At 50.2% G+C, this 25,595-nt stretch overlaps 1 protein-coding gene across 6 annotated transcripts in view; it reads right to left on the reverse strand.

Annotated features, from left to right (window-relative positions):
- The window catches only part of KIAA1211L (KIAA1211 like), a 125,625-nt gene that overhangs the window by 13,773 nt on the left and 86,257 nt on the right, over window positions 1-25,595 (reverse strand). For all 6 annotated transcript variants that reach the window (XM_018054906.1, XM_018054907.1, XM_018054904.1 and 3 more), the window contains exons 3-7: window positions 24,298-24,466; window positions 14,545-14,680; window positions 14,051-14,215; window positions 8,273-8,500; window positions 2,608-4,171 (exon numbers count right to left, since the gene is read on the reverse strand). In XM_018054906.1, coding sequence (XP_017910395.1) covers window positions 2,608-4,171; window positions 8,273-8,500; window positions 14,051-14,215; window positions 14,545-14,680; window positions 24,298-24,466 — 2,262 coding nt within the window. The remainder of the gene's footprint in view (window positions 1-2,607; window positions 4,172-8,272; window positions 8,501-14,050; window positions 14,216-14,544; window positions 14,681-24,297; window positions 24,467-25,595) is intronic.

A 25,595-nucleotide genomic window follows, 5' to 3' on the forward strand; every position in this document is an offset into this window, starting at 1 on the left:
GCTCTGAGACTCCGCTCTGGCCTGTGGGAGGCAGCCTCTGGACTCCACGGTCCCAGGTGGGACGAGAGAGCAGCCCCACCCTCTGTTGGCTCTCGTGCCTTGAGTCTGGAGAAGGAAATGGCAACCTACTCCACTATTCTTGCCTAGAGAATCCCATGGACAGAGGAGCCTGGCAGGCTACAGTCCACAGGGTCGCAAAGAGTTGGACACGACTGAGTGACTAAACCACAACCGAGAGGGTCAGTTCCCAAAAGCATGTAAGAATTATCTCCTCTCTTTGCACTGATATGAAAATCACTCCCTGTGCCCCCTATAGTGACCAGGACTCTTCCCTTCCAGAATTCACCTGAGTCAGTTATTTCTAAGGCTTAGGGAACACTAACAAAGTTAGACAGATGAGACAATTCTCTTCCACTGTTAAAGCAAAGAAATGAGTAAGTATGATATTGCATTTTATGCGCTGCGCTAAGTCGCTTCAGTGTGCTCAGCTGCGCTTCAACCCAGGGAGGGAACCCGCGTCTCTTACGCCTCCTGCGGTGGCAGGTGGGCTCTGTACCACTAGCGCCACCATAATCAAAAGAAAAACACTGATGGTTTTTCCTATGGTCTGTGACTACAGACCATTCCAGCCAGCTGTTCTTGACAATAACCCTCCCAGCTTGGGCCAAGGAAGCTATAAATTATCAGTGTGTCAAGCATCGTGCTCTGAAGTTTCTTTTCCAGCTCTGACCACGAAGCTGAGTATCCTGTGTTTAAGATCCATTCATTTGGCAAACCCGTGGCAGAAGACACCTTCAATTCTAGGCCACGAAGGTGGATGATGCTGAGGTCAGGGTTCCATCTGCAGCCCCCTCCTCCGTGGCTAGTTCAGTGGCTCTTTGAGTCACTCTATAATAGCTTCTGTAATCTGGAAATCTGCAGAGTGGATCACCAGTTACAGTTTGAAGCTCCCCCAAAGCTCCCTATTATTCTAATACAACAGCAGCAGCGCAAATTACAGCCAAGGGGTCTGAATCAGGAAAGATTACCTGTGGCGGCTCTTTCGGGGATGTTATTCTGGAATCTTCACCCTGGAAACACCTGCATCTTTGGGTGTTGCCTTAGGAATTTAAAGCCCCTGATTATCTTTTTTTAAATATAATTTTCTGATTTTTTAAAATTTATTTTTAATTGGCAAATAATTACTTTACCACGTTGTGTTGGTTTCTGCCATATAACAGCATGAATCAGCCTTAAGTATACATAAGACCCCTCCCTCTTGAACCTCCCTCCCACCCCCACCCAATCTAGGTGGTCAGGGAACACCAGGCGGCGCTCCGGGTGTTACAGAGCAACTTCCCACTAGCCATCATTAACACTTCATATACGGTGATGTCTGTGTTTCAACGCTGCTCTCTCAATTTGTCCCACCCTCTCCTTCCCCCACTGGGGGGAAGAACTTTATACAAGTTCTTCCACAGAGAACTTTATACAAGGCACTTTTACTAATATCTTAGGAGAAAGACCACAACGTCTTTGAACCTGTCTCGTGTGTGCCCTTCATCGCTCTTTCAGGGTGTGAGATCCTGAAGAACTGGCTTCTATCTCAGCTGTCACACAATGAGTCCTAAAGCAGTGCCAGACTTAGAGCACCCACTTAAAACATCCTGTAAGTTGTGCTGTTTTATAAAACCTACCATGGAGAAATTTCTCCTTTGCCTCCCATATCACACACACACACACACACACACACACACACACCTTGCATGCCTAGTTCCATCTTTGGCACACCAACTGCCATTAATAAAAGAAATCAGCCATGAGAGATTCTTTAGCTCTGCCGAATATATCTGTTTCCAACAGATCTGTTTCCAACACTATTTCTATAAATAGTGATGCATGTCAAAGACACAGAAAGGTCATCTATTTTGTGTCTTATTTTAAAAGGCAGTTGCTTTAGAAGTTTCTTACTTTCTACCCCTACCTTAACACCATCTCCCTTTGGGGACAGTGCACGCCTAACCTGTGGAGGAACTCACAGACTCACGACTCCAGTAGAGGAGATGCTTTCTGTGTGAGGCTGGGCCCTGGGAGCCTGACTGCTAAATAGGAGGAGGTTTTTCCTTGAGAGGAAAGGTCAGAATGATGCTAAGTGACAGCAGAGCCAGATGCTTCATTTATTACAAAGAACCAGCTCAGGCCCCAGGAGGACCTCCATCCAGAGAACACACATGTCCCGGAGTCTGGGCCTCTAGAGGAAGAAGCATGTGAGTGGTCCACTGAAGACCCCACCTCCTCCCGGAATGTTTCCACATTTTCCTGACTTCTCTGAACAGGGCATGTGGGATCTTAGTTCACCAACCAGGGATGGAACTGGTGCCTTCTGCACTGGAGGCAAGGAGTATTAACCAGTGACCACCAGGGAAGTTCTCTCCATTCCTAACTCTTGATCAAATATGTTAGTGCTATCAACAGAAATTTTTTTTTTTTTCCAGTTCTCCAGCAGCAAGGTTTTCACCCAATGCATTTACATACCTTAGAGATGCCCAGAGAGACGGTCCAGCTGACCTGATTTCCCCCTACCCCTCTGCACACACCCTCCCCGGGACACTCCACCTGGTCTCTTACCAACTGCCCTGTGCGGTGACCTCCTCTCAGCCCGGCTCTCCTTCCGAGGATCCATGGGCAGCCCCACCTTCTCGGGGTCCCCAGAGCTGGTGTCAGGGGGCGCCGGCAGCTGCGGGAGGGTGAGGGTCTGTAGCAAGGGCTTCCTGGGCAGGGGCGGCTTGGAACTGAGCTGCTCCGTGGGCAGGGTCTTGGCCTTCCCCGGCTCACTGGGGGGCCTGGCGCCTCGGGTGGAGGGGCCGCTCCCCGGAGGCCCCTTGTCGTCCCTGGACAGCAAGCTCAGCCCTCCTCTCTCCAGCCTGACCTCCGCACTGTACCTCTTGATGGCCTTCCCCTCCGGGCAGGGAGCTTCTCTGTGTTTGAAGGACAGAGACGTGGAGCGGAGCTTGACGGGGAACGGGCCTCCTTCCCCGCCTGCCGCCCGCTCCTGGGCAGCCGGGTCGGCCGTGTCCGGAGAGCCGCGCTCGGCCGGGGTAGGCGGCTTCCGAGGGCCGGGCTTGGGGCCCTGGGGCTCGGGGGGCGCCGGGAGGTCGTCGAGGGCGGCCTCGCTTTTCCAGGCCGGGCCGCTCCGGAGAAGCGGCAGCCGGACGGCGGGGCCACGGGGCTCCAGCAGGCGGCCTCCCGCGCGCGGCCACTCCCGGCCAGACGACACCGAGAACTTCTTGGCGGCCCCGCGCGCCTCGCAGCCTCCGCGCTCTGTCTTGCGCTCCGCGGCCCCCGAGGGGGACCCCGCCCGCTCGGTCTTTGGGGGCCCCCGGGGGGCGGGTCCCTGCTCCGGGGATCGGGGCGCGGGCGCCTGGGGAGGCGCCTCGGAGGCGGAGGCGGGTGGCGAGGGGGCCTTGTGCTTCAAGCAGCTCTTGGGGGGCGGCGGGCTCGGGGCCGCCGCCGGGCTTTCCGGCCCTGCACCCCCTGGCGTCGGCAAGTCCAGCGCCGGCAGCGGCTCCTTCTGGCCGGCCTTGTCTGTTCCGTCCAGACCAGGGGGCGTCTCCTGGGTGGCGGCTGGGCCTGGCTCAGGAGGGGTCGTGTCCCCCTCGGGGACGCAGGGAGACAGTCGACCCTCGAGGTTGTCTCCCGACGCACAAACCGCCTCATCCGCTGTGTCCCCACCTGGGGGACACGCGCTTTCCGAGGACAGGTCCTCCCTCTGGTTCTCGCTGTTGGGATTAGGGTCTGGGGAGCCTTCTGGGCGAGATGGGGACTCCGAGTGGGGAGTTCGGCCTGATAGGGGCTCCGTGACCTCCATGACCTCCAGGGTGGCTTCCAGCGTGCCCTGCGGGGTGTCCTCTGGGGTGGCCGGGCGGCTGGAGGAGTTCTCCCCTGGGGGGCTCTCCTCCTCGGTGCTTGCAGTGAGCGCCGGGCAGTGCTGCAGGCGCGCCCGGCGCACACGGGGCCCCACGGGTGGCAACACAGCGGCGGGCCTCTCTGGCTCAGAGCCTCCGTCCTGACCTGCCTCCTGCTGCCCAGAACTGGGCTGCTCCTCCGTGCTGACTTGGAGTGGCGGTTTCTCATCGACTTCCTCCTCCTCTGGGGTGCAGGTCAGATCACTCAGAGATTCTGACTGTGCTCTCTGAAAGTAAAGGGACAATGGACAGCAGCGTTAGGACGAATATTAGGAAGCCTGTGGCCTCCCCATAGGGCTTCCCAGGTGGCCCAGTGGTAAAGAACCCAGCTGCCAATGCAGGAGACATGGCTTCCACTCTTGGGTCTGGAAGGTGCCCTGGAGAAGGGAATGGCAACCCACTCCAGCGTTCTTCCCTGGGAAATCCCATGGACAGAAAGTCCATGGAGTTGCGAGGAGCTGGGCACGACTAAGCGACTAACACTTTCACTTTCTTTCCATGTCCTCTTTGCACTTGGAGAACTGGAAGCTCAAAGAGGTCCCCGGTTCCGCCAAGACTGAGCTAATAGGTGGCTGAAGGGCAAAGCTGTCCCGTCTGACCCCCATGCTGCCCCGAGCCCGTGCCCCATGTCAGTACCCTCTCTCTCCAGGGCTGTACGCTCATAGTGAAGGCAGGCTGGTTTGCCTAAAAGCCAGTTCATACCAGGTCCAACACAGTCAGCAGCAAACCACCTCTGTTAGGACAAAGCCCAAACTTTTCAGCTAAATTTGAAGTCGTATATTCTTCCATTTTAAAATATTTCTCCCACTCCCTACTCAGGGCAAGCCAAGCCCCTGCCACTGTATGTGCCAGATTCTGGATCTGAGCGACTGGTCAGCTGGCTGCTCCCCGCTCACCTCCAGGGCTCCCCCAGGACCTCCAGAGCTATCTCCAATTTCACTCCTGAAGAAACCCTTGCCTGGTGTGGTGTGACAATAAGACATGGCCTTGGGCCTTCCCTTGTGGCTCAGACAGCAAAGAATCTGCCAGCAATGCAGGAGACCTGGGTCAGAAAGATCCCCTGGAGAAGGGAATGACTACCCACTCCAGTTTTCCTGCCTGGAATATCCCACAGACAGAGGAGCCTGGCAGGCTACAGTCCATGGGGTCACAAAGAGTCAGCCACAACTGAGAGACTAACACTTGTGCTATTTTTCTTCCGAAAGGTCTCTGGAATCTACAGTTAGTCTACTTCCTCCCTGCTATCCACAAAGTCATTTCCTGCTCTTTTAGGAAGGAAAGGAGATCAAGGTAATCAGGATCACTCAAAAGCAAATGTGAAAAGGACCAAAAGGCCGAGAGCACTGATGCTGGTGTTTTCAACAAGACTTTAGACCTGTCTTTAGATTTTTCAAGCATCACCCTGGCTGCTGCACACGTGCAGTGACCTCCGTCTGTCTTTTTAAGAAACACCCAGGGGACTGCCTGCAATAGGTTTTTGTTGTTATTTTAACACTTCCCAGCTGGCATCTGCTTGCTAACACAAGATAACCGGGATGTTTGTGACGACACCAAAGCTAGCCATGCCATGATGCACAATCCTATTCCTAAGGTTTTGAAAAGAGGAATATGTGAAATTTCCAGAAGAATTTTCAAAGGTTTCAGGTTCCTAAGATGTTATTGGGGTGTCTCAGGTGGTGCTAGTGATAAAGAACCTACCTGCCAATGCAGGAGACATTAGAGATGTGGGTTTGATCCCTGGGTTGGGAAGGTCCCCTGGAGGAGGGCTTGGCAACCCATCCCAGTATTCTTGCCTGGAGAATCCCCATGGACAGAGGAGCCTGGAGGGCTACGGTCCATAGCGTTGCAAAGAGTCGGCCACGACTGAAGCAACTTAGCAAGCATGCAAGGTTTTACTTGTCTTTTGTTACTGAGGGAAATCCTTGATGTGGAAATCCTTTAGGATATGGGTCATGTTTTAAAATGACTGGAACTCAGGCTAAGTCCACATAAAGTTGAGGAGCAGGCCTGGCTTGGGTACATCCAGCTTGAGCCACTGGCAGCTCCAAGGGGGTTACAGTGGGGGACCAGGAAGGAGGAAGCTGGCATGGACCCAACAGTGACACCAGTGACACCTCTGTGCAATCCAGAAAATACAGACACCTCCAAAAACGTCTGCTCCCAACCCAGAAAGGGGGCAAGATGTGCAGAAGGTGGAGTTTAAATCGAGGAATGACCAAGTTTACACAGACTGCCTAAATCAGTCTGTGTAAATCAGTAAATCAGCCTGAAATCTTCTTATCCTAAAAGATGGGGTTCAAGAGCTAAGCCAAGTTGAAAAGTAAAGAAAGAGGAAGAGCTCTGCCCAGGGGACAGTAAGAGAGGATGATGCATTTCCACCCGGAGTACAAGCTGGGCTTCCTGCTGCCAAATCCTGGGCAGGCAGTGGCTGGCCACACACACACCCTTCCAGGGCAAAAGACATCCCCATGGGAAGGAAGCTCAGACCTGGGCCAGAGGGAGCTGGCTTTGCCTTGTCCTGTGACCGCGCTCGGCATGAGGGTAGGCAGATTGGAGTCAGTGGGTCTTGCAAGTCCCAGTGGCACTGAGCCTTTAACTGGAGAGACACTGCACACAGAAGCATTTGCCCAAACACCTAGGTCCCCCCAGTCTGCAGGGGGGCACAGGCCATTAGCCCGAGGGTAACATGGCCTCCTTCTTTCTGCAGCGTTCTCTCTCTCAGAATTCAATCCTGCTGGCATGAGTTTAAAAAGCACCTTCCACAATTAAAGAATGTGAAAATCCTACATTACTTCATGTAAACCTTTAGATGAGGAACAAAAGTTACTGTATGACTTGGGGTAAATTATAACATCTCTGAGTTCATCGCTATTCCCTTTATTTAAAATCTAGTCTGTAAACCAATTATATCAAGTCTAGAATTCTGATTCTGGAACATAAATTATAAGCCACTTCCATAATATAATAAGCAAGAGACAGACAGGGAGAAAAAAAAGGAAAGCGCCTTCCACATGCCCAGAAGAAAAGCCACTCTCTCTAGGGGGTCTCTGAAATCTGAGAGAGCCCGCCCACTGCCTCCAGCTGCAGTGTCCAGCTTGCCCTGGTACCTCATCAACACCTCATGGTCTTGTCCTGAGGGAAGGAGGAAGGGATGTCAGTCTCTGAGTATCCCTTCCTTAGCCCTGTCATTCTGGGTGGCCAGGCTGGCCCCACACCCTGCTTCTCAGCTCATCTGGGGATGAGGCGTGGCAGTGGTGAGGGGGACAACTGTCCCGTGAACCTGATGCACTGCACGAGTGTGCTCTCAGCTCCCGGGGGACCGGCTGATGCCTGCCCTGGGCAGCACGTCCTTACAGGGCACCACTCCTCCGCTGCTGGGTGGGTCCTCACCCCAGGCAGTGTCCATTCTAGCTGTTCAGCTTCTTCCCGGTCGTTCACTCACACACGTTTGGTCATTCATTCAGGCGTTCCACTAACACCCATGGGGATGGCATCTCTGTGACTAGAAGCTAGAAGCACAGTCTTCTCACAGAAAGTGAAAAAGTGCTAGTCGCTCAGTCATGCCCGACTCTGTGACCCCGTGGACTGAAGCCCGCCAGGCTCCTCTGTCCATGGAATTCTCCAGGCAAGAATACTGGAGTGGGCTGCCATTTCCTTCTCTAGGGGATCTTCCTGACCCAGGGATTGAATCCAGGTCTTCTGCATTGCAGGCAGATTCTTTACCATCTCAACCACCAGTGAAACCCAAGCGCCTCCATTGACAAAGGTCACATCTGTGTGTGGCCAGTGCCGTGGAGAAAGTGCCCACAGTGATTGGCAGGTGGGCTGCTTTCCACAGGATGCTCAGGGGGAACCTCATAGGGAGGACCTGGAAGCCCATCCCCTCAAGGGCTGAATAGGGGGTATCCCAAGCAGGGGATACAACAGCAGGTCCTAAGGCCTGGGATGGGAGACAGCCTGGTGAGCTCCAAAAGAAGAAAGGAAGCCAAAACATGTTTGGTGAGGACAGGAAGAGGTAAACAGGCAGGGCCTGGTTGTGCCAGGCCTGCAGCGTGGACATCACACGGAAGGCAGTGGGAAGGAGGCGCCCCATGGCTCACAGCAGGCTCTTGGCACGCGTTGTAGAATGAATGACCGAACAAATAAGTAAGTGCTTTTGTTGGGAGGGGCTTATCTGACTTATGTTGAAACCCCGAGCACCCCCAGCTTCTGGAGTCTGGTCATGGTCCCACAGGGGTAGGTGGTGGTTCAGAGGATGGGGACCCTACAGGGAAGGAGCCGGGTGTCTGGGTGCTTGGAGCCTGCCCACCCTGCCTCTGGCCGGTTACCGAGGACAGCCGCCTCATCTTGCTGGACCGCTGGTTGCGGGGCTTGACGAGGAGCTTGTGCTTGGCCGCAGAGTTGTCCAGGCAGGAGGAGAACTCTGGGGGGTAATCGAAGTCAGCCACGGGCACCATGCTGCTGTCCGAGGTCCTAGGGGAGGCGGAAGTTTCGCTCGCTTGCCTGGAGAAGAGCTGGTCTGGAGACTGCGGCCGGGATGAGGAAACCACACAGACCTTCAGGGGACAAGGAGCAGACAGGCCAAGCATCAGCCTCTTGACAGACAGCAAACAGCACAGCCAGCACATCAGCCTCCCCTTTCATCATGTTCATCTCCGGGCTCGGGGCTTGAAATGGTGGGTCAACCCTGCAGGCCCATCACTCATTTCCAAGAACCTGAGTCCGAGGTGCTCCATGAATGGGTAACTCTGCCTTCACCCGCCCACAGCAGCTGCATAGGTGCTTCAGACAAGGAACTTTCTCCCATGAAACTGACCAGCCCGATTCCTCCGAGGGTGGGGTCAGGCTTGGCCCCATCTCTGAAAGTCATGGGCAAGGCCCAGGGGTGTGAAAAAAGAGAAAGAATACTCCAGTATTCTTGCCTGGAGAATCCCATGGACAGGGGAGCCTGGCGGGCTATATAGTCCATGGGGTTGCAAAGAATCAGACATGACTAAGCAACTAACGCTTCTAACACTAGGTAACATCATGTTTAATTTTTTTCAGGAACCATCATACTGATTTCCATAGTGGCTACACTATTTTATATTTCCACTAACACTGCACAAGGGTATCAATGTCTGTATTCTCTCCACCAACACTTGTTATTTTCTGGGTTTTTTTTTAATAGTAGCTGTCATAATGGGTGTGAGGTGGTACAATGTTTACATTTTAACTCAAGATCATAAGTTTATGCACCTCAATATGATTTAGTCGATGGTCTTCTCAGGAATGAGGCAGCAACAGGACGACGCGGGTGGCCAGCGGCCTGCTAACATAATTATCTCCTACTGTCTGATGCCTTGAAATTAAAAGATGCCTGCTCCTTGGAAGAAAAGCTATGACCAACCTAGACAGCATATTAAAAAGCAGAGACATTACTTTGCCTGCAAAAGTCTGTCTAGTCAAAGCTATGGTTTTTCCAGTGGTCACGTATGGATGTGAGAGTTGGAACATAAAGAAAGCTGAGTGCCAAAGAATTGATGCTTTTGAACTGTGGTTTTGGAGAAGACTCTTGAGGGTCCCTTGGACTGCAAGATCCAACCAGTCCATCCTAAAGGAGACCAGTCCTGGGTGTTCATTGGAAGGACTGATGCTGAAGCTGAAACTCCAATACTTTGGCCACTTGATGTGAAGAACTGACTCACTGGAAAAGACCCTGATGCTGGGAAAGGTTGAAGGTGGGAGGAGAAGGGGACGACAGAGGATGAGATGGTTGGATGGCATTACCAACTTGATGGACATGAGTTTGAGTAAGCTCTGGGAGTTGGTGATGGACATGGAAGCCTGGTGTGCTGCAGTCCATGGGGTCACAAAGGGTCAGACATGACTGAGTGACTGAACTGAACTGATCTGATGCAAGTACAAAGTTTATCCCTGTCGACTGGGAGAAGACAATTACTAAAATGAGGGGGTGGGACTTTCCTGGAAGGCCACTGGTTTAAGACTCCAAGCTTCCACTGCAGGAGGCACGGGTTCAATCCCTGCTCGAGCAACTAAGATCCCACATGCTGTGCAGCCAAAAATTAAAAATAACAAAAACAAAACTATTTGTAAAAATAGATAAAATGAGGAGAGGAATCTAAGTGAACATAATCTCTTTTAGTTCTGTGGCTTTATCGATTCGAGTTCTTAGGGGAATAAAATAGGAAAAATTTCTAAATGAACCACAGGACTCACGGCCATGTCTCCCTCTATGCCTGTGGCCTTGACTCCCACCCAGTCGCTGATGCCTCGGGAAGTTACCTGCGACTGGACAGGTGATGTCTTCCCCAGGTAGTTCTCCTTAAAGTCATGGCAGGATGTGTCCATGTCACTCTGAGTCCATGTTAGAACCCTGTGCCCTTGTCTGGAGGGACAGTGATATCCACACTTGCTGAGATTTGGGTTTTCTTTCTTACTGTCTTGGACTCAAGAGAGCAAACAAGATGAACTGCTCTGCACATGGGGTGACTCCATGAGTAAGAATGATCCCCAGCGGCGACGTGGGCCGGGGTCACCCCTCTGTAAACCTGAAGGGCCAGCATTCCCTGCCTGCTCTTCATGGGGCTCCCGAGTGTGCACCGTCCGAGCAGATGGTCCACCCTGGCTCTGAGGTGGGTGTCTGGGAAGGAGCTGAACGTCTCTGACCCTGAACTTGGGCCTCTGTCCCCGAAAACCCACCTGCTGGCCACCACAGCTCATCTTCCTGAAAGGGGACTGGGCCCTCGCCTCTGTCTGAGCTGTCGTTCTGAAAGTCCTTGGGGCCCCTTCCTGATTAAGAAGAATCAAGCTCTGTCTCTGATCGGTGAGGCAACTACGTGAGCTGGGCTGAGATTCGGGAGAGGAGGAGAAGCTGACTTGTCTTTTTATCTGCGGGCCGGCAGCTTCTGGAGCTCATGTTTACACTGCTTGCTCCCAGTTCTCCAGTATTCCTGGAATCTGTGCTTCTAGATGATTCTGGAAGTGGAGCATTTAATAGGAGTCTAACAAGTTGCTCTTTGTTGGGGGACTGTGGATCAAAGCCCGAGGAAGTAGCCTGGGGTTCAGAGGCTTCTGTGGGGTGACCCTGGGTGACAGCTGCTTCACCCTAACCGTCCTCAAAAACAGGGGCCCTGACACTGAGGAAGGGGTGGAGTGTGGTGCGCGGGGAATGGGTCCCCGCGCGGGGAGGCACAGAGCTGCCTGAGCCCACTCCGTTCTCCCCCAGGTCCCAGAGGCAACGGGCCAGGCTGCGGCCTCACCAGCAGTGATGGCTGTGCAGCCTTTGGCTGGCAGAGCTGGGCCGTCTCCCTTGCTCTCTTCCTTATCACCCAGAGCAAATGAGACCTGCCAGTCTGCCACCCTTGACCCCCTGTTTCTTACTTAATGGCAGGAAACCTAGACAAGGACCTCTTAGGTGTAATTTTACCTTAAACATCACTAAGCAAACATTATCCATTGTTACCTCACATGCTAATGCAACTTAAAAATAATCCCATATATTTTCTGAAAAACCCATTCACCAGGAAATGTTATCTTGGCAGTGTCACCAAACACATTTTACTGAAGACCTTTTTTTCATAATAATCTTCCCTAAGTTTCTCTGTCGAGCAAGTGGGCCTGTGTGAGGTGTCACAACAGGAAAAGATCAAACAGCCCATAGTCCCATCCTTTTGGGGTTTATGGTTCCATTATATCAAATGCTGTGTGTTGTTTTCCCCTCTTGGTCGACTCACTGGGCCCTAAAAACTTTCAGGGCACAAAATATGGTCATTGCATCTTCAAAACCACAGTAATAAATATTTTATTTTTTTTTAAGTCTTAAAGGCTCAAATTTTGGTTACCGATGATGCCAGCGAATGGGTCCTATTACCCAATTTAAAAAAAAAAAAAAAGAATGTCACCACGAAAGGAGGGATGTTGAAGACAAGGTCAGCCCTGCCCTATATGAATGGCTCCTAGTCAGACTATGAAATTTGTGCATCGTGGCACTTTATGGGTTTGAGGCTGGGTTCACACTTGAATCCTTAACAGATTTAGAAGCTACCAACTCTCCTATACTGTCTATCCCAGCTGACTGTCCCAGCTAAATGCAGAGAACCACGTTGCTGGGAACGTCAGAGAACCACGGGATGGAGTGGAGGTGAGTCAGCCTGTGGTGGTTCACGTTCCCCCACCACATGGTACAAACACAAAATCACATCCACTCCTGAGGCTCCGCCAATGAAGATGCCGAGATATGTGTGTTACCTGGTGACGACACCTTACACGGCCATCAGCCTGTCACCTTTCCCCGGCACCTGAAGGGTGCAGGGTGAGCTTGGAGTCCAGGAAATGGGCCACACCTTTCTCCGTGTCTCCTCTGCTTTCTCGTCCAGCTGGGAGAGCAGGTACGGGTGGCCCACTGCCCTCTGACCTGCTCATGGAGCAAGCAGGGCAGAATTCTGGAAGGAGTCATTCTCTGGCCTGCTATGTGGGAGCCCCTGCCCTGGGTGTGTTCACACTTCAGCTATACCACAGCCCTTCCTCTGCCTTCTGAGAACCCACAGCCACACCCAAGTCAGGTAAATACTCCTTTTCCTGCTTTTGAACTCTGGTGCTGGAGAAGACTCTTGAGAGCCCCTTGGACTGCTAGGAGATCAAACCAATCAATCCTAAAGGAAATCAACCCTGAATATTCACAGGAAACACTGATGCTGCAGTTGCAGCTCCAAAACTTTGGCTACCTGATGTGAAGAACCAACTCATTGGAGAAGACCCTGATGCTGGGAAAGACTGAAGGCAGGAAGAGAAGCGGATGACAGAGGATGAGCTGGATGGCATCCTCGACTCAATGGACATGAGTCTGAGCAAACTCTGGGAGAGTGGAAGATAGGGAAGCCTGGTGTGCTGCAGTCCATGGGGTTGCAAAGAGTCAACATGATTGAGTGACTGAACAGTGACAATCTGCCTTCGCAGGGGAACTTCTGAGCTTCCCAGCTGAGCTGACTGCTGAAGCTATTCAGAGCAGCACAGAATCTGCAGAAATCCCCCAAGGATGGCCCTTGACCAGGGCACTCGGACCCTCCGTGGGCACACAGGGCAGGGATGTGGCTCTAGATAACGGATGATGGCCCTGGTAATGCCAGCTCCACCCACCCCACCAGGCGGCTTGTCTACAAGGGGAAAATGGTCGTCTGTTTGGTCACTTATGCATTTGTGTAACACCAGTGACATATATTTCATCACTCAGCCCGCCCTAGGGAGTCAGGTGGTGGCAGTGTGAGCCGTGCTGTTTGTATACAAGGGAAAAAGGCTCAGTTCTTCCTCCTGGATTTCAAAGCGGATGGGGGGCTTCTGGGATCAGTCTCCCCCCTTATGGGGTCAGAGACACCTCTCCTGCTTGTCAAACTTTCTCTGTTGCCCTGTCCCCCAGTGCCACATCTCACATTTCTAGCCCTAAACCAACAAGTTCTCAGAGTCCCAAACGCAGACGCAGGAGCCTAGACTAAATCGGATGTGTTACCACTCGCTGCTTGTGCGCAGTCACTCAGTCGTGTCCAGCTCTTTGTGACCTCACGGACTGAAGCCTGCCAGGCTCCTCTCTCCAGGGGATTTCCCAGGAAAGAATACCAGAGTGGGTTCCCATACCTTCTTCCAGGGGCTCTTTCAGATCCAGGCATCAAACTCGTGTCTCCTGCATTGGCAGGCAGATTCTTTACCACTGAGCCACCTGGGAAGCTCCCTTCTCCCTCCAGCCAAATATCATGAGGACAGAAAGCAGACTCAAACTGTTTTCCGTTTTCAAATGGGATACCTGCTCTGGTCATCTGCTCAGACAGGAAGAATGAGGTTGACTGCATGAGATCCACAACCACCGTGGAAAATGCTCCCCAAACCGTATCCCTGAATGAGACTTGAATTTCTGCTCAAAGAATGAAAATAAATACAGCCCAAGGACGGACAGTGGGCTCCAGTGAGCTGGCTGGAACCCCTCCAGGCACACTGAGCGGGAGTCTTCACAGGAATCTTCGGGGAACACACACAGGGGCCACCAGAGCCCGACGGCCCTGTGTGGAGGCAGGGGGAGGAGGTGGAGGGAGCTGGGTGGCGCAGGTGGTACTTGCCTTTATGGTAGTGCTGGAACCAATGTCATGGAGCAGGGACATCTCGGGGGGGCTCCTGGGCAGACCGTCATCCTCAGAGCTCATGCCGGCATCATCTCCCCGCTTGGTTGGAAGGCTCCCGGGAGGAGGTGGCGGCCCCATTTTCACATTACACTGTATTTTTAACTAGGTTGGAATAAAGAACATTTGCTGTAGTTTTCATCAGTGACTTTTCTCCCCAAATTCCCCTGCTGTAATTCATTCATTCCGGAGGTATTTTTAACATCCTTGCCCAGGCCGGGGAGCTAAATAAACTCAGTGTCTGCCACCAGTTCCCCTGCTGTCATCTTGAAAGTGAGTGGTTATGAATGAGGAGACATGGCCCGTCTGTAACTAACTGGGCGAGTCTTGGGAGAGCTGTGACGTGCATTCGATTAGGCTTTAAAATATATCAAGGAAAAGCAGGTATCATTTTAAGACTTCCCAATGCATATCCGCTGCCCAGGAAAGTTTACCTGCAGCGCTTTAATCCGGTCACACACGTTTTCTTGGGAAAACACCCGCACCGGCCGAGGAGGGTCCTGCCCCGATTCGGGGATGAAAATACTGTCGTGGGAGAGGGCCCGGCTCCCCAGCGCGCCCCTCGAGTCCCTAGGAAGAAAGAGGCACTGCAACTATGGGTTTGGGCTCGGGATCAACCTACGGGTATGAGGGTAAGGGCACACCCTCCAGCAACCGTCCAGCCGTATTTTGTTTGTAACTGCCCTGACTCAGCTCATTCCATCAAATACCACAGTCAACTATCTGAAGCTCTGCAGGGCTAGGAATTTTCCTGACATATCTGAAGGAGGTGTGAATTCTTTTCATTAAGGGGAAAACCGAGGTCTGATGAGGTGAGAGGCCCAGAACAGTAGGCCTGCAGAGAGGAAGGGCTGGCAGGGGGCCTGGGCTGGCTGGCAGGCTGTGAAGTGGGCTGTGCTGCACGCCCGGGGAGGGTCAGGTCGTCCCCTGTGGGCGAGCATGCACTCCCTTGGGGGGCCGGAGGCCGTGTTTGCACAGGAGAATGAGGGCCTGCTGGACAGAGGCATCCTCACCATGTGGTCCAGGACATACACAACCATGAATTTGAAATGAGGATGGCGGGCTTCCCAGGTGGCTCCCAGGTGGTAAAGAATCCGCCTGCCAATGCAGGAGATGCAGGTTCAGTCCCTGGGTTGGGAAGATAGCCTGGAGAAGGGAATGGCATCCCAATTTCTCGCCTGGAAAATCCCAAGGACAGAGGAGCCTGGCAGGTTAGAGCTCATGGGGTTTCAAAGAGTCAGAGATGACTGGGTGACCAAGAGCAAAAGGACAGATCAGGAAGATCCTGCATGTCTCGCAGCAACTAAGCCCCTGAGCCACGCTCCTGAGCAGCAGCTCCTGAGCCCAAGAGCCTGGATCCCGTGCTCTGCGGCAAGAGAAGCCACCGCAGTGAGAAGTGAGTGCTGCGACTCGAGAGGAGGCACCCCCCCTGCCCTGCTCACTCCACACGACCAGAGTAAAAGCCTGGGCAGCAAGGAAGGCCGAGCACAGCCAAAAATAAATAAGTAAATAAATAATTTACGAAACGAAAACTGCCAAGTGCAAAGCCACGCCCCCCTCACTGCTGATAATGATACTAGTGCAACTCGGCCAGCGTGTAGGTGGTAGGCCCTTCGGGCGTCATCGGCGCAGCCCGTTCCCCGGCCCCAGGCTCCAGGCTCCAGTTGGAGACGGAACCCACAGGATGTTCACAAAACATCCTAAGAGGCTGTGGTAGTTCGTGTCAGATGTTCCTAGTGGCAGTGGCAACCTGAACAATAGGTGGAAGGAGGTGACTCAGACGAGACGAAGGAAGGAAAGCCTGGCCCGCAGACACTGCCATCTTCAGCACCAGCTGCCCCCGACCCTGCCCTGGGCATCCTGTCCCCTGGGAGACCCTGGGGACTCCTGGGTGTGCCCTTGCTCCCCACAGACCTAACTGTGCTGGTTAGTGACGTGAGACGCCTGGGCCCTGGGGCCCTGCGCTGTAGAGCTGCGACGCTTGCACCTGGGCACACCTCCTCGAGAGGAACAAAATACAAGGAAACGTACGGACTGAAAATAACTGCATGCATGCGCAGCTGGGGCCAATTCTGGACAAAAGATACGGAGAGACCAGAAAACCCGACTGCTACTTTTGAAGAGAGGGACGCAAAAGCAGGGGGCCGCGCATGTCCCTTGCACCCGGCACCAGCTAAGCCACCCCTGTAGCCCGATCCCTGGACACACCTCTACCCTCACCTCATATAAGGAACAAGTTCATCCTTCTCAAGGAGCCAGCAAGCAAGAGAAATTATTGCTTCTTTTCATTTCCCCCTGTTTTAGCAGGGGCCCACATAAAGCCTTGCCTGAACTTCTTCTCTGGCCTCTATTTCTATTGATTGTGCTAAGTCGCTCAGTCATTTCGGACTCTTTGCGACCCTATGGACTGTAGCCCACCAGGCTCCTCTGTCCATGGGATTTCCCAGGCAAGAATACTGGAGCGGGTTGCTATTTCCTTCTCGAAGGGATCTTCCCGACCCGAGGATGGAATCCGCATCCCCTGCATCTCCTGCATTGGCGGCTGGGTTCTTTGCCACTAGCACCACCTGGGAAGCCCACTTCTATTGCTTAAGGAGGCCCAGAGCCCTGGTCAGCAACACTTCCAGCCACGGCAGTAAGTGTGTCAGTGGGGAACTTGGAGTTCCCAAGTGCCCGCACGTGTCTGGGAGAGAGTGAGGCCCAGTGAGAGAACCAGGAGGGCCCCTCTGCCAATAACTCTTGTCCCAGAGGTCACATGCACACCTGGGGCTCCCTCCCGCAGTGGGCAGCCTGTGGCCATGCCCTCTGGAAACCATAATCACTGCCCAAACACCTCCGTGCTGCGTGTAACTAGAATTCAAGACAGTGTGGAAATGCCCTGTGCCTGAGGCCACTGACAACAGCAGCGTTCATACGCGCAAGAGGCTGGAGGCAGGCCACGTGTCCCCCAGCAGGTGGACGTCATGCAACAGACAACAGAGGCTCTGCAGGTGACTGAGGGGTGAGGCGCATCCTTGGGTACAGGCGACATCAGAGCCTACTAAGTGAAAGATAAACACGGAGCAGTGTTTATGGTGGGTTAGCTCTGCCTGGGAAAGGGCTGTGAACATACATGAACATACGTGTGTTTGTGTGTATTTTTTAAAAGGTTTTTTGTTTTTGTTTTTTTAATACCTTGGCTGCACTGCGCAGCATGTGGGATCTTAATTCCCTGACCAGGGCTTGAACGTGCACCCCCTATATTGGAAGCATGGAGTTTCAACCACTGGACCTCCAGGAAAGATCCCATGTGTATTTTTTAAAAAATAAAAAATGGAGGATAAGGAACAAATGAATAAAAATAGTCTCCTTGAAGGGGAAGGACAGAACAAGATGGGCAGACAGGGTGCCACAGTATTTACTTACAAGTACAATTTTGTCTTTGAAACTATGTAAACATTTGGCATAGTTAAAACCAAAAAAAAAGGGAAAGGGAAATCAATTGGTCTCTAAAACCAGAAAACAAACAAGTCTAATTTTATATCAGGTTGTTGGCATAACCACACAGAGAAAAGAATGATTTCAAGAGACTTTTTACTTTTGACTCTATATCCGTAATAGGATACATTCTAAGACCAAAAAGCACAAAGACAGCAAATTGTAGTTCTTATATCAGTAGCAATGTTGATTTTAAAAAAAACAACACAGAACAATCTTTATAGTATGTAATACCTCTGTGTGGGGAAGGGAGTAATAAGATTATTATATGATGAAGAAAATAATTTTGTTAGTCTCATTAAGAGCCAAGATTTCCAGTATTAGAGAAAAATGAATTCAAACAAAGAATTAAGGAAGTAAAATTTTTGTACAATTAAATCTGAACTGGAAATATCAGTGAATTAATGATTTATTTTTCTCTCTTAAAAAGAAATATTTCCTGGCTATATCTACTGGAAAGGCTTAGAAGCAATGATAGCTGACTAGTCAATCCTAAAGGAAATCAACCCTGAATATTCATTGGAAGGACTGATGTTGAAGATGAAGATGGAGCAATACTTTGGCCACCTGATGCAAAGAGCCAACTCACTGGAAAAACCCTGATGCTGGGAAACATTGGGGGCAGGAGGAGAACGGGGCAACAGAGGATGAGATGGGTGGATGGCATCACCGACTCAATGAACATGAGTTTGAGCAAACTCTGGGAGATGGTGAAGGACAGGGAAGTCTGATGTGCTGTAGTCCACGGGGTGGCAAAGAGTCGGACACGACTGAGTGACTGAACAACAACTAGCAACCATCACCTCTCTGTGGTCTCTAAAAACCACTTCACGCTAAAGGAACCTGTGAGGAAATGGCTGATTACAGGTCTAGGGCAGGAAATGTGCAAAATAATCGAAAATTTCTCAACAGGCAAGAAAGAAAAGACCCCTTCAGAAACAAATGGAATGTCAAAACATCAAAAGAACAAGGAACTAATCTGAAGTGACCCTCAGTAGCATAAGACGGGACAATGTGAACATAAAAATAAATAAGGATTGGGACTTCCCTGGTGATTCAGTGTAATTCTAAGTCTAATATTAGTAACTGATAGTCTCATATTGGGCTTCCCTGGTAGCTCAGCTGGTAAAGAATCTGCCTGCAATTCAGGAGACCTGGGTTTGATCCCTGGGTTGAGAAGATCCGCTGGAGGAGGATATGGCAACCCACTCCAGGATTCTTGCCTGGAGAGTTTTCATGGACAGAGGAGCCTGGATTGACTGGTTGGATCTCCTTCAGTCCAAGGGACTCTCAAGAATCTTCTCCAACACCACAGTTCAAAAGCATCAATTCTTTAGCGCTCAGCTTTACAGTCCAACTCTCACATCCATACATGACTACTGGAAAAACTATAGCTTTGACTAGATGGACCTTTGTTGGCAAAGTAATGTCTCTGCTTTTAAATATGCTGTCTAGGTTAGTCATAACTTTCCTTCCAAGGAGCAAGCATCTTTTAATTTCATGGCTGCAGTCACCATCTGCAGTGATTTTGGAGCCCAAGAAAATAAAGTCTCTCACTGTTTCCATTGTTTCCCCATCTATTTGCCATGAAGTGATGGGACCAGATGCCATGATCTTCGTTTTCTGAATGTTGAGCTTTAAGCCAACTTTTTCACTCTCCTCTTTCACTTTCATCAAGAGGCTCTTTAGTTCTTCTTCCCTTTCTGCCATAAGGGTAGTGTCATCTGTGTATCTGAGGTTATTGATATTTCTCCTGGAAATCTTGATTCCAGCTTGTGCTTCTTCCAGCCCAGTATTTCTCATGATGTACTCTGCATATAAGTTAAACAAGCAGGTGACAGTATACAGCCTTGATGTACTCCTTTTCCTATTTGGAACCAGTCTGTTGTTCCATGCCCAGCTCTAACTGTTGCCTCTTGACCCGCATACAGATTTCTCAGGAGGTAGGTCAGGTGGTCTGGTATTCCCATCTCTTTAAGAATTTTCCAGTGTTTGTTGTGATCCACACAGTCAAAGGCTTTGACGCAGTCAATAAAGCAAGAGTAGATAAGCACGGAGTGACCATCAGCAGGTGTAAAAACCACCAGATGAGGGTTGATGGCGGGATCAGATAAGAAAGAACCCCCAAGTCCACGACTCAGCCTAGGCATCACCAGAAGTGAGACAAGCAGAAAGTATGTGCCTGATGGTGTGATGGGGCAGTAAGTGCCAGCGCCATCGAATCCACTGCTAATCAAGTATCTAGGTCCATCTACTGCTCTACAAGAAATTCAGAGAATATAGGGATGAGATCAACCACATGAAAAGAAAACAGATGCAGATTGTGGGATAGTCTCCATCACATCAGTGACATGAAACAAAGCTGGGGGTGGGGGGTGGTGGTGAAGTAAAATTGCTACATCGGGTTGGCCAAAAAGTTGGTCAGGGTTTTCTATGGGGTCTTTTAAAAAAAAAATTTTATTCGCCTGGCTACACTTGGTCTTAGCTGCAGTATGCGTGATCTTTAGTTGCAGCATGCAAACTTGCAGCTGTAGCGCGTGGGATCCAGTTCCCTGACCAGGAATCAGACCATGGCCTCCCGCATTCGGAGCACAGAGTCTGAGCCACTGGACCACCACAGGAGTCCCCTCTATACGAGCGTGAGGAAAACCCGAGCAAACTTTTTGGCCAAGCCAATAGATTAAGAGACTCAAGAAGCATAACCACGTTGACTCAATACACGGGCATCAACTTTTTCAAATCTACAGGGCTTCATGTGGTTTGCCAGCATCCATGCACCTTGGTAAGTGGAACTTTTTTCTTTATAACTTTGTTTTCTTTTATTTGGCTGTGCTGGGTCTTTGTTGCTGTATGTGGGCTCTCCCTGGTTGTGGAGAGCTCAGGCTATTCTCCAGTTGCGGTGCGCAGGCTTCTCATTGCAGCGGCTCCTCTTGCTGTGGAGCACAGGCTGCGGAGCATGCAGGCTTCAGCAGCTGCAGCTCCTGGGCTCTGAAGCACAGGCTCATCAGTTGTGGCACACAGGCTTAGCAGATCTGGGGCACGGAGGATCTTCCTGGACCAGCCAACGAACCCGTGTCCCCTGCACTGACTGGCAGATTCTTTACCTCTAAGCCACCAGGGAAACCCCAGTGAGTGGACCTTTTTGCCCATAGTGATTGATGAGAAGTTTCTACAAAGTCTAGCAGGCTTATGGACTCTTTGCAGAGACTAAAGAGCACCTTTAAATTTTTGTTTCTTGTACTGTCAATTACTCCACAACATAGAAACCAAGAATATACCATGGGGAAAGGACAGTCTCTTCAGTAAACAGTGTTTGGAAAACTTGGACAGTCGCAGGCAAAAGAATGAAATGGATCACTATCTCACACCATATACAGAAATAAAAATGGATTAAAGACTTGAATGTAAGGCCTGAAACTGAAAAACCAGAAGAAAAAATAGGGAGTAGGTGCCCTGACATCTGGAAATGAGTTACTGAATCTGACATCAAAGCAAAGGAAACAAAATAAAAAATAAACAAATAGGAATACAACACATTAAGTAGCTTCTGCACAGCAAAGGAAACCATCACTGAAATGAAAAGGCAATTTGCAGAATGGGAAAAAGTATTTGCAAGCTTGTATTTGGTAAGGGGATAATATCCAAAATAGTAACATATATAAAGGACTCATACAACTCAACAGCAAAAACCCAATCGAAATACAAAATGAGAAGATCTAAACAGACATTTTGTCAAAGACAACAGATGGCCAACGGGCATGTGACAAGGTACTCAACATCCCCAACCATCAAGGAAATGCAAATCAAAACCAAAGGGACGTCACTTCAGATCTGCGACAATGGCTTTTACAAAAATTAAAGGAGAGAAGTGATAGTAAGGATGTGGAGAAAAGTGAACCCTTTTGCACTGTTGCTGAGAATGTAAGTTGGGGCAGTCACTATGGAGAACGGTATAGAGGTTCCTCAAAAAGTTAAAAGTATCAACAGAACTATCATATGATCCAGCAACTCCGCTTTTGGGTATTTATCTGAAGGAAATGAAAACAGGATCTTGAAGAGACATCTGAATTCCCACGTTCATTGTAGCACTATTCACAACAGCCAAACTACGGAAACAAATTAGGGGTCCATCAATGGGTGAGTGGGTAAAGAAGGTGGGATACATATGTACAATGGAATATTATTTATTCATGAGAAGGAAGGACATCCTTCCATTTTCAACAACATGGACGGATGCTGAAGGCATTAGGCTAAGTGAAATATGTCAGACAGAGAAAGACAAATACTCTATGATTGCACATGTGGAATCTAAAAAAGAAAGCAACACATTCCAGTATTCTTGCCTGGAGAACCCCATGGACAGGGGAGCCTGGGGGGCTATGGTCTCCAGGGTCGTAAAGAGTCGGACACGACTGAAATGACTTCGCAAACACAGACACAAAGATTAAACGGTGGTTACCAGGGGCTGGGGGGTAGGGGGAACAGGGAGTTGTTGTCAAAGGGTACAAACTTCCAGCCACAAGGTGAGTAAGTTCAGGGGCGACAGCACAGCTGCTGCAGCACGATTAAAGGTAATTATGCCATATTACAGACTCGAAAACTGCGACGAGCGTAGATCTTAAAGACTCTCACCACGAAAGGGAAATAGTAACTAGGTGACGTGATGCCGGAATTAGGGAATGCTATGGTGGTGATCATTTGGCAGCGTGTAAAGTGCATTAAATCAACACAGTGCACGCTTTAGAACTCCCACAGTGTTATGTATCAGCGAACTCCCAGTAAATCTGGGATAAAAGAGAGAAGATGTTGTTTCATCTCTGCTCTCAAAGTACGTTTCCCACCCCACAGCAAACTTCCTCTCCTAGCAGCACTCCAGGGAACCTCCACCAGGACTGGCCCCCGCCAGGTGCCGAGAATACAAAGATGAAAAGGGCACCGTCCACAGACTCTAGCGACAGAAGATGGGCAAGTGGACAGGTCATTTCAGCCCAGCTCACCCCTCCAGCCATGCTCTCGTTCCTTGTCTGTGTTTTGGTGGAGAGACAGGCTGTGTGTTGGGAGGGGCGGGGGCACAAGTGTTATAATGTCCCTGGGGCTGACCCAGTGAAGACATGTAAAAGTGAGCAATATTATCATCTCTTGCTCCCCAAGAGTCTGGAGCTGCCTTTAAAAAATGCGTGTAGAGCTCGCTCTTCCCAAGCTACCATGTGGGTGCTTCTTGCTCCCCGCCCACAGCAGGAGAAACACTGGAAGACTAACTCAAACCTCTCCTCTTTAGTCATTTGCTGCCACCAAGCGGTCAGTGTGACTTCTGCACCTGTGTGCAGAGCTCCTTAAGTTTCGTTTGACTCTGTTGAAGAGTGGACTGTAGCCCTGCAGGCTCTTCTGTCCGCGGGATCCTCCAGGACAGGAGACACTGGGGTGGGTTGCCATGCCCTCCTCCAGGGGAACTTTACAACCCAGGGATCGAACTCACATCTCTCACATCTCCTGCACTGACAGGCAGGCAGGTTCTTTACCACTAGTGCCACCTGGGAATGGAACACTCTAGTGTAATTTCTACTCTAGAAATGGGCGAAGAGACTGGTGAGGAGGGAGGAGACAGGACCCCTCCCAGGGATGCAAGAGCCGGTGAACCCATCTCAGCATGGTCTGTGACCCACCAGGGTCATTATGCCTCCCAAAGAGTTTTATTCTCAAATTATGGTGTCAAGGTTGTTTAAAAGAAACATAAAACCTGACAAGGCAACGATCTGTTTTTTTCCCCTCCTTTTACTCACAGAAATAACTGCTAGAATAACTGAAGCATGTGCATTATAACTATATCTTGATGAAATACAAGTTAGGAAATAATAAGGATTTCTTCACTAGACTTTTCCATATTTTATACCTATTGGTTTTGTTCTTCCTAACAATGTTTTTTTTGGGGGGAGGGTCTTCCCTTGTAGCTCAGCTGGTAAAGAATCCACCTGCAATGCGGGAGGCTTGGGTTTGATCCCTGGGTTTGATCCCTGGGTTGGGAAGATCTCCTGGAGAAGGAAAAGGCTACCCACTCCAGTATTCTGGCCTCAAGAATTCCATGGACTGTATAGTCCCTGGGGTCGCAAAGAGTCAGACACGACCAAGCAACTTTCCCAGATTTTGTAGGCAACAATGTTTTTTGGATGATTTTTCTAAGAAGTAAAGTAAGAAGCCCTCCCCCTACTCCTCTCTAATGGAAAATTTTCTTATTCGGTTATTCAAGGTTTAGGCTTAGACAGATGTATTTCTCTGGTATAATATCCAGGTCCTCAAAAAGGGTTTTAAGTCAAATGAAATCAGGGATTACATCCTAATCTTGCCACTCTGCAGAGCAGGACACTGGGCGGATTTTCTGAAATTTCTCCCAAGCTTGGTTTACTCGCTTATAAGATGGTATCTCTTACCTCCCCTCCTACATTTATTGCAGACTTTTGATATATACACACCTGGCACATAACAGGTACCTAATAATCTCCCCCCACCAACTTTCTGCATCCCTGTGTACAAAAAGACAGAAAACACCACTTCTATGGAAGAATCTCAAACACCTTCTGTGAAATTATTTAGGAGGAGAGGGGCTCAGAAGTCCATCGAGTAACCATGACAACAAGCCTGAGTTCTGGGGTCCTCCTGTGTCCTCCTCTGCTCCCTGGAACACACAAGCCTGAAGGACGGAAAAGACAACTCACTCCAGCTCGTCCTCTGAGTCGTAGCCCACTGGTCCTGACTCAATGGCCATGACCTCGTTCTTCGCCTGACTTTGCTTCCAGGTGCTACTTCCTGTGGAAGAAGACGACTCCTTTCTCTTCTTCTTCCCAAAGAACTTCTTAAACGTTTTGAATTTGGACTTTTTCTTTCCTACACAGAAAGAATGCATGTAAGTATCTGCCAAACATGGATGAGATGTGTGCAAGGAGAGAAAGTAAGATTTCTGTCCAAACATAAATTATTCACTTCCGGTAAGTCCTTTTCCCACACAGGAGGACACAAAGCACACAGCATGCCATTTTTTTTCACACCTGAAAACAAACCTTGATTTCTATTCTGGACATTGAATGAAGGAGTCAAGAAAGCTTTGGAACATGAATCACAGAGTCAAAAGCACAAGCAAATTTCCTCTTACTTAAAATGAATCATTTTCAACAGGTCTTTCACTTCCTTGGTTATTAAATTTATTCTTTTTAAAAATTTGTATTACTCCTTCCCAAATTGATCTATTTATTTTTATCCCTGGGTCTTGCCACATGGCATACGGCATCTCAGTTCCCCAACCACGGCTCGAGCCTGGGCCCCCTGTATTGGCAGTGTGGAGTCTTAAACACTGGGCCAGCAGTGTGTGTTAGTTGCTCAGGTGTGTCCGATCTTTGGAACCCCATGAACTGTAGCCCACCAGGCTCCTCTGTCCATGGAATTCTCCAGGCAAGGATACTGGAGTGGGTTGCCATTTCTTTCTCCAGGGGATCTTCCCAACCCAGGAATCAAACCCAGGCCTCCTGCATTTTAGGCAGATTCTTTCCCAACTGAGCTATAAGGGAAGCCCGACAGGGAAGTCCTTAAATTTATTCTGAGTTTGTTTTCAAAAACTTTGCATTTTGTCTCGGGGTATAAAATGCAGGAGACCCCAGTTCAATTCCTGGGTCAGGAAGATCCACTGGAGAAGGGATAGGCTACCCACTCCAGGATTCTTGGACTTTCCTTGTGGCTCAGCTGGTAAAGAATCTGCCTGCAATGTGGGAGACCTGGGTTCAAACCCTGGGTTCAGAAGATCCCCTGGAGAAGGGAAGAGCTACCCACTCCGGTCTTCTGGCCTGGAGAACTTAATGAACTGTACAGTCCCTGGAGTTACAAAGAGTCAGACATGACTGAGCAACTTTCACTTCACACTGTCAATTAACAATGTTGTGATAGTTTCAGGTGAGTAGCAAAGGGACTCAACCGTACATACACAGGTATCCATTCTCCCCCAAACTCCCCTCCCACCCAGGCT

Source organism: Capra hircus, chromosome 11, assembly GCF_001704415.2.
Source record: "Capra hircus breed San Clemente chromosome 11, ASM170441v1, whole genome shotgun sequence".
Taxonomy (NCBI): domain Eukaryota; kingdom Metazoa; phylum Chordata; class Mammalia; order Artiodactyla; family Bovidae; genus Capra; species Capra hircus.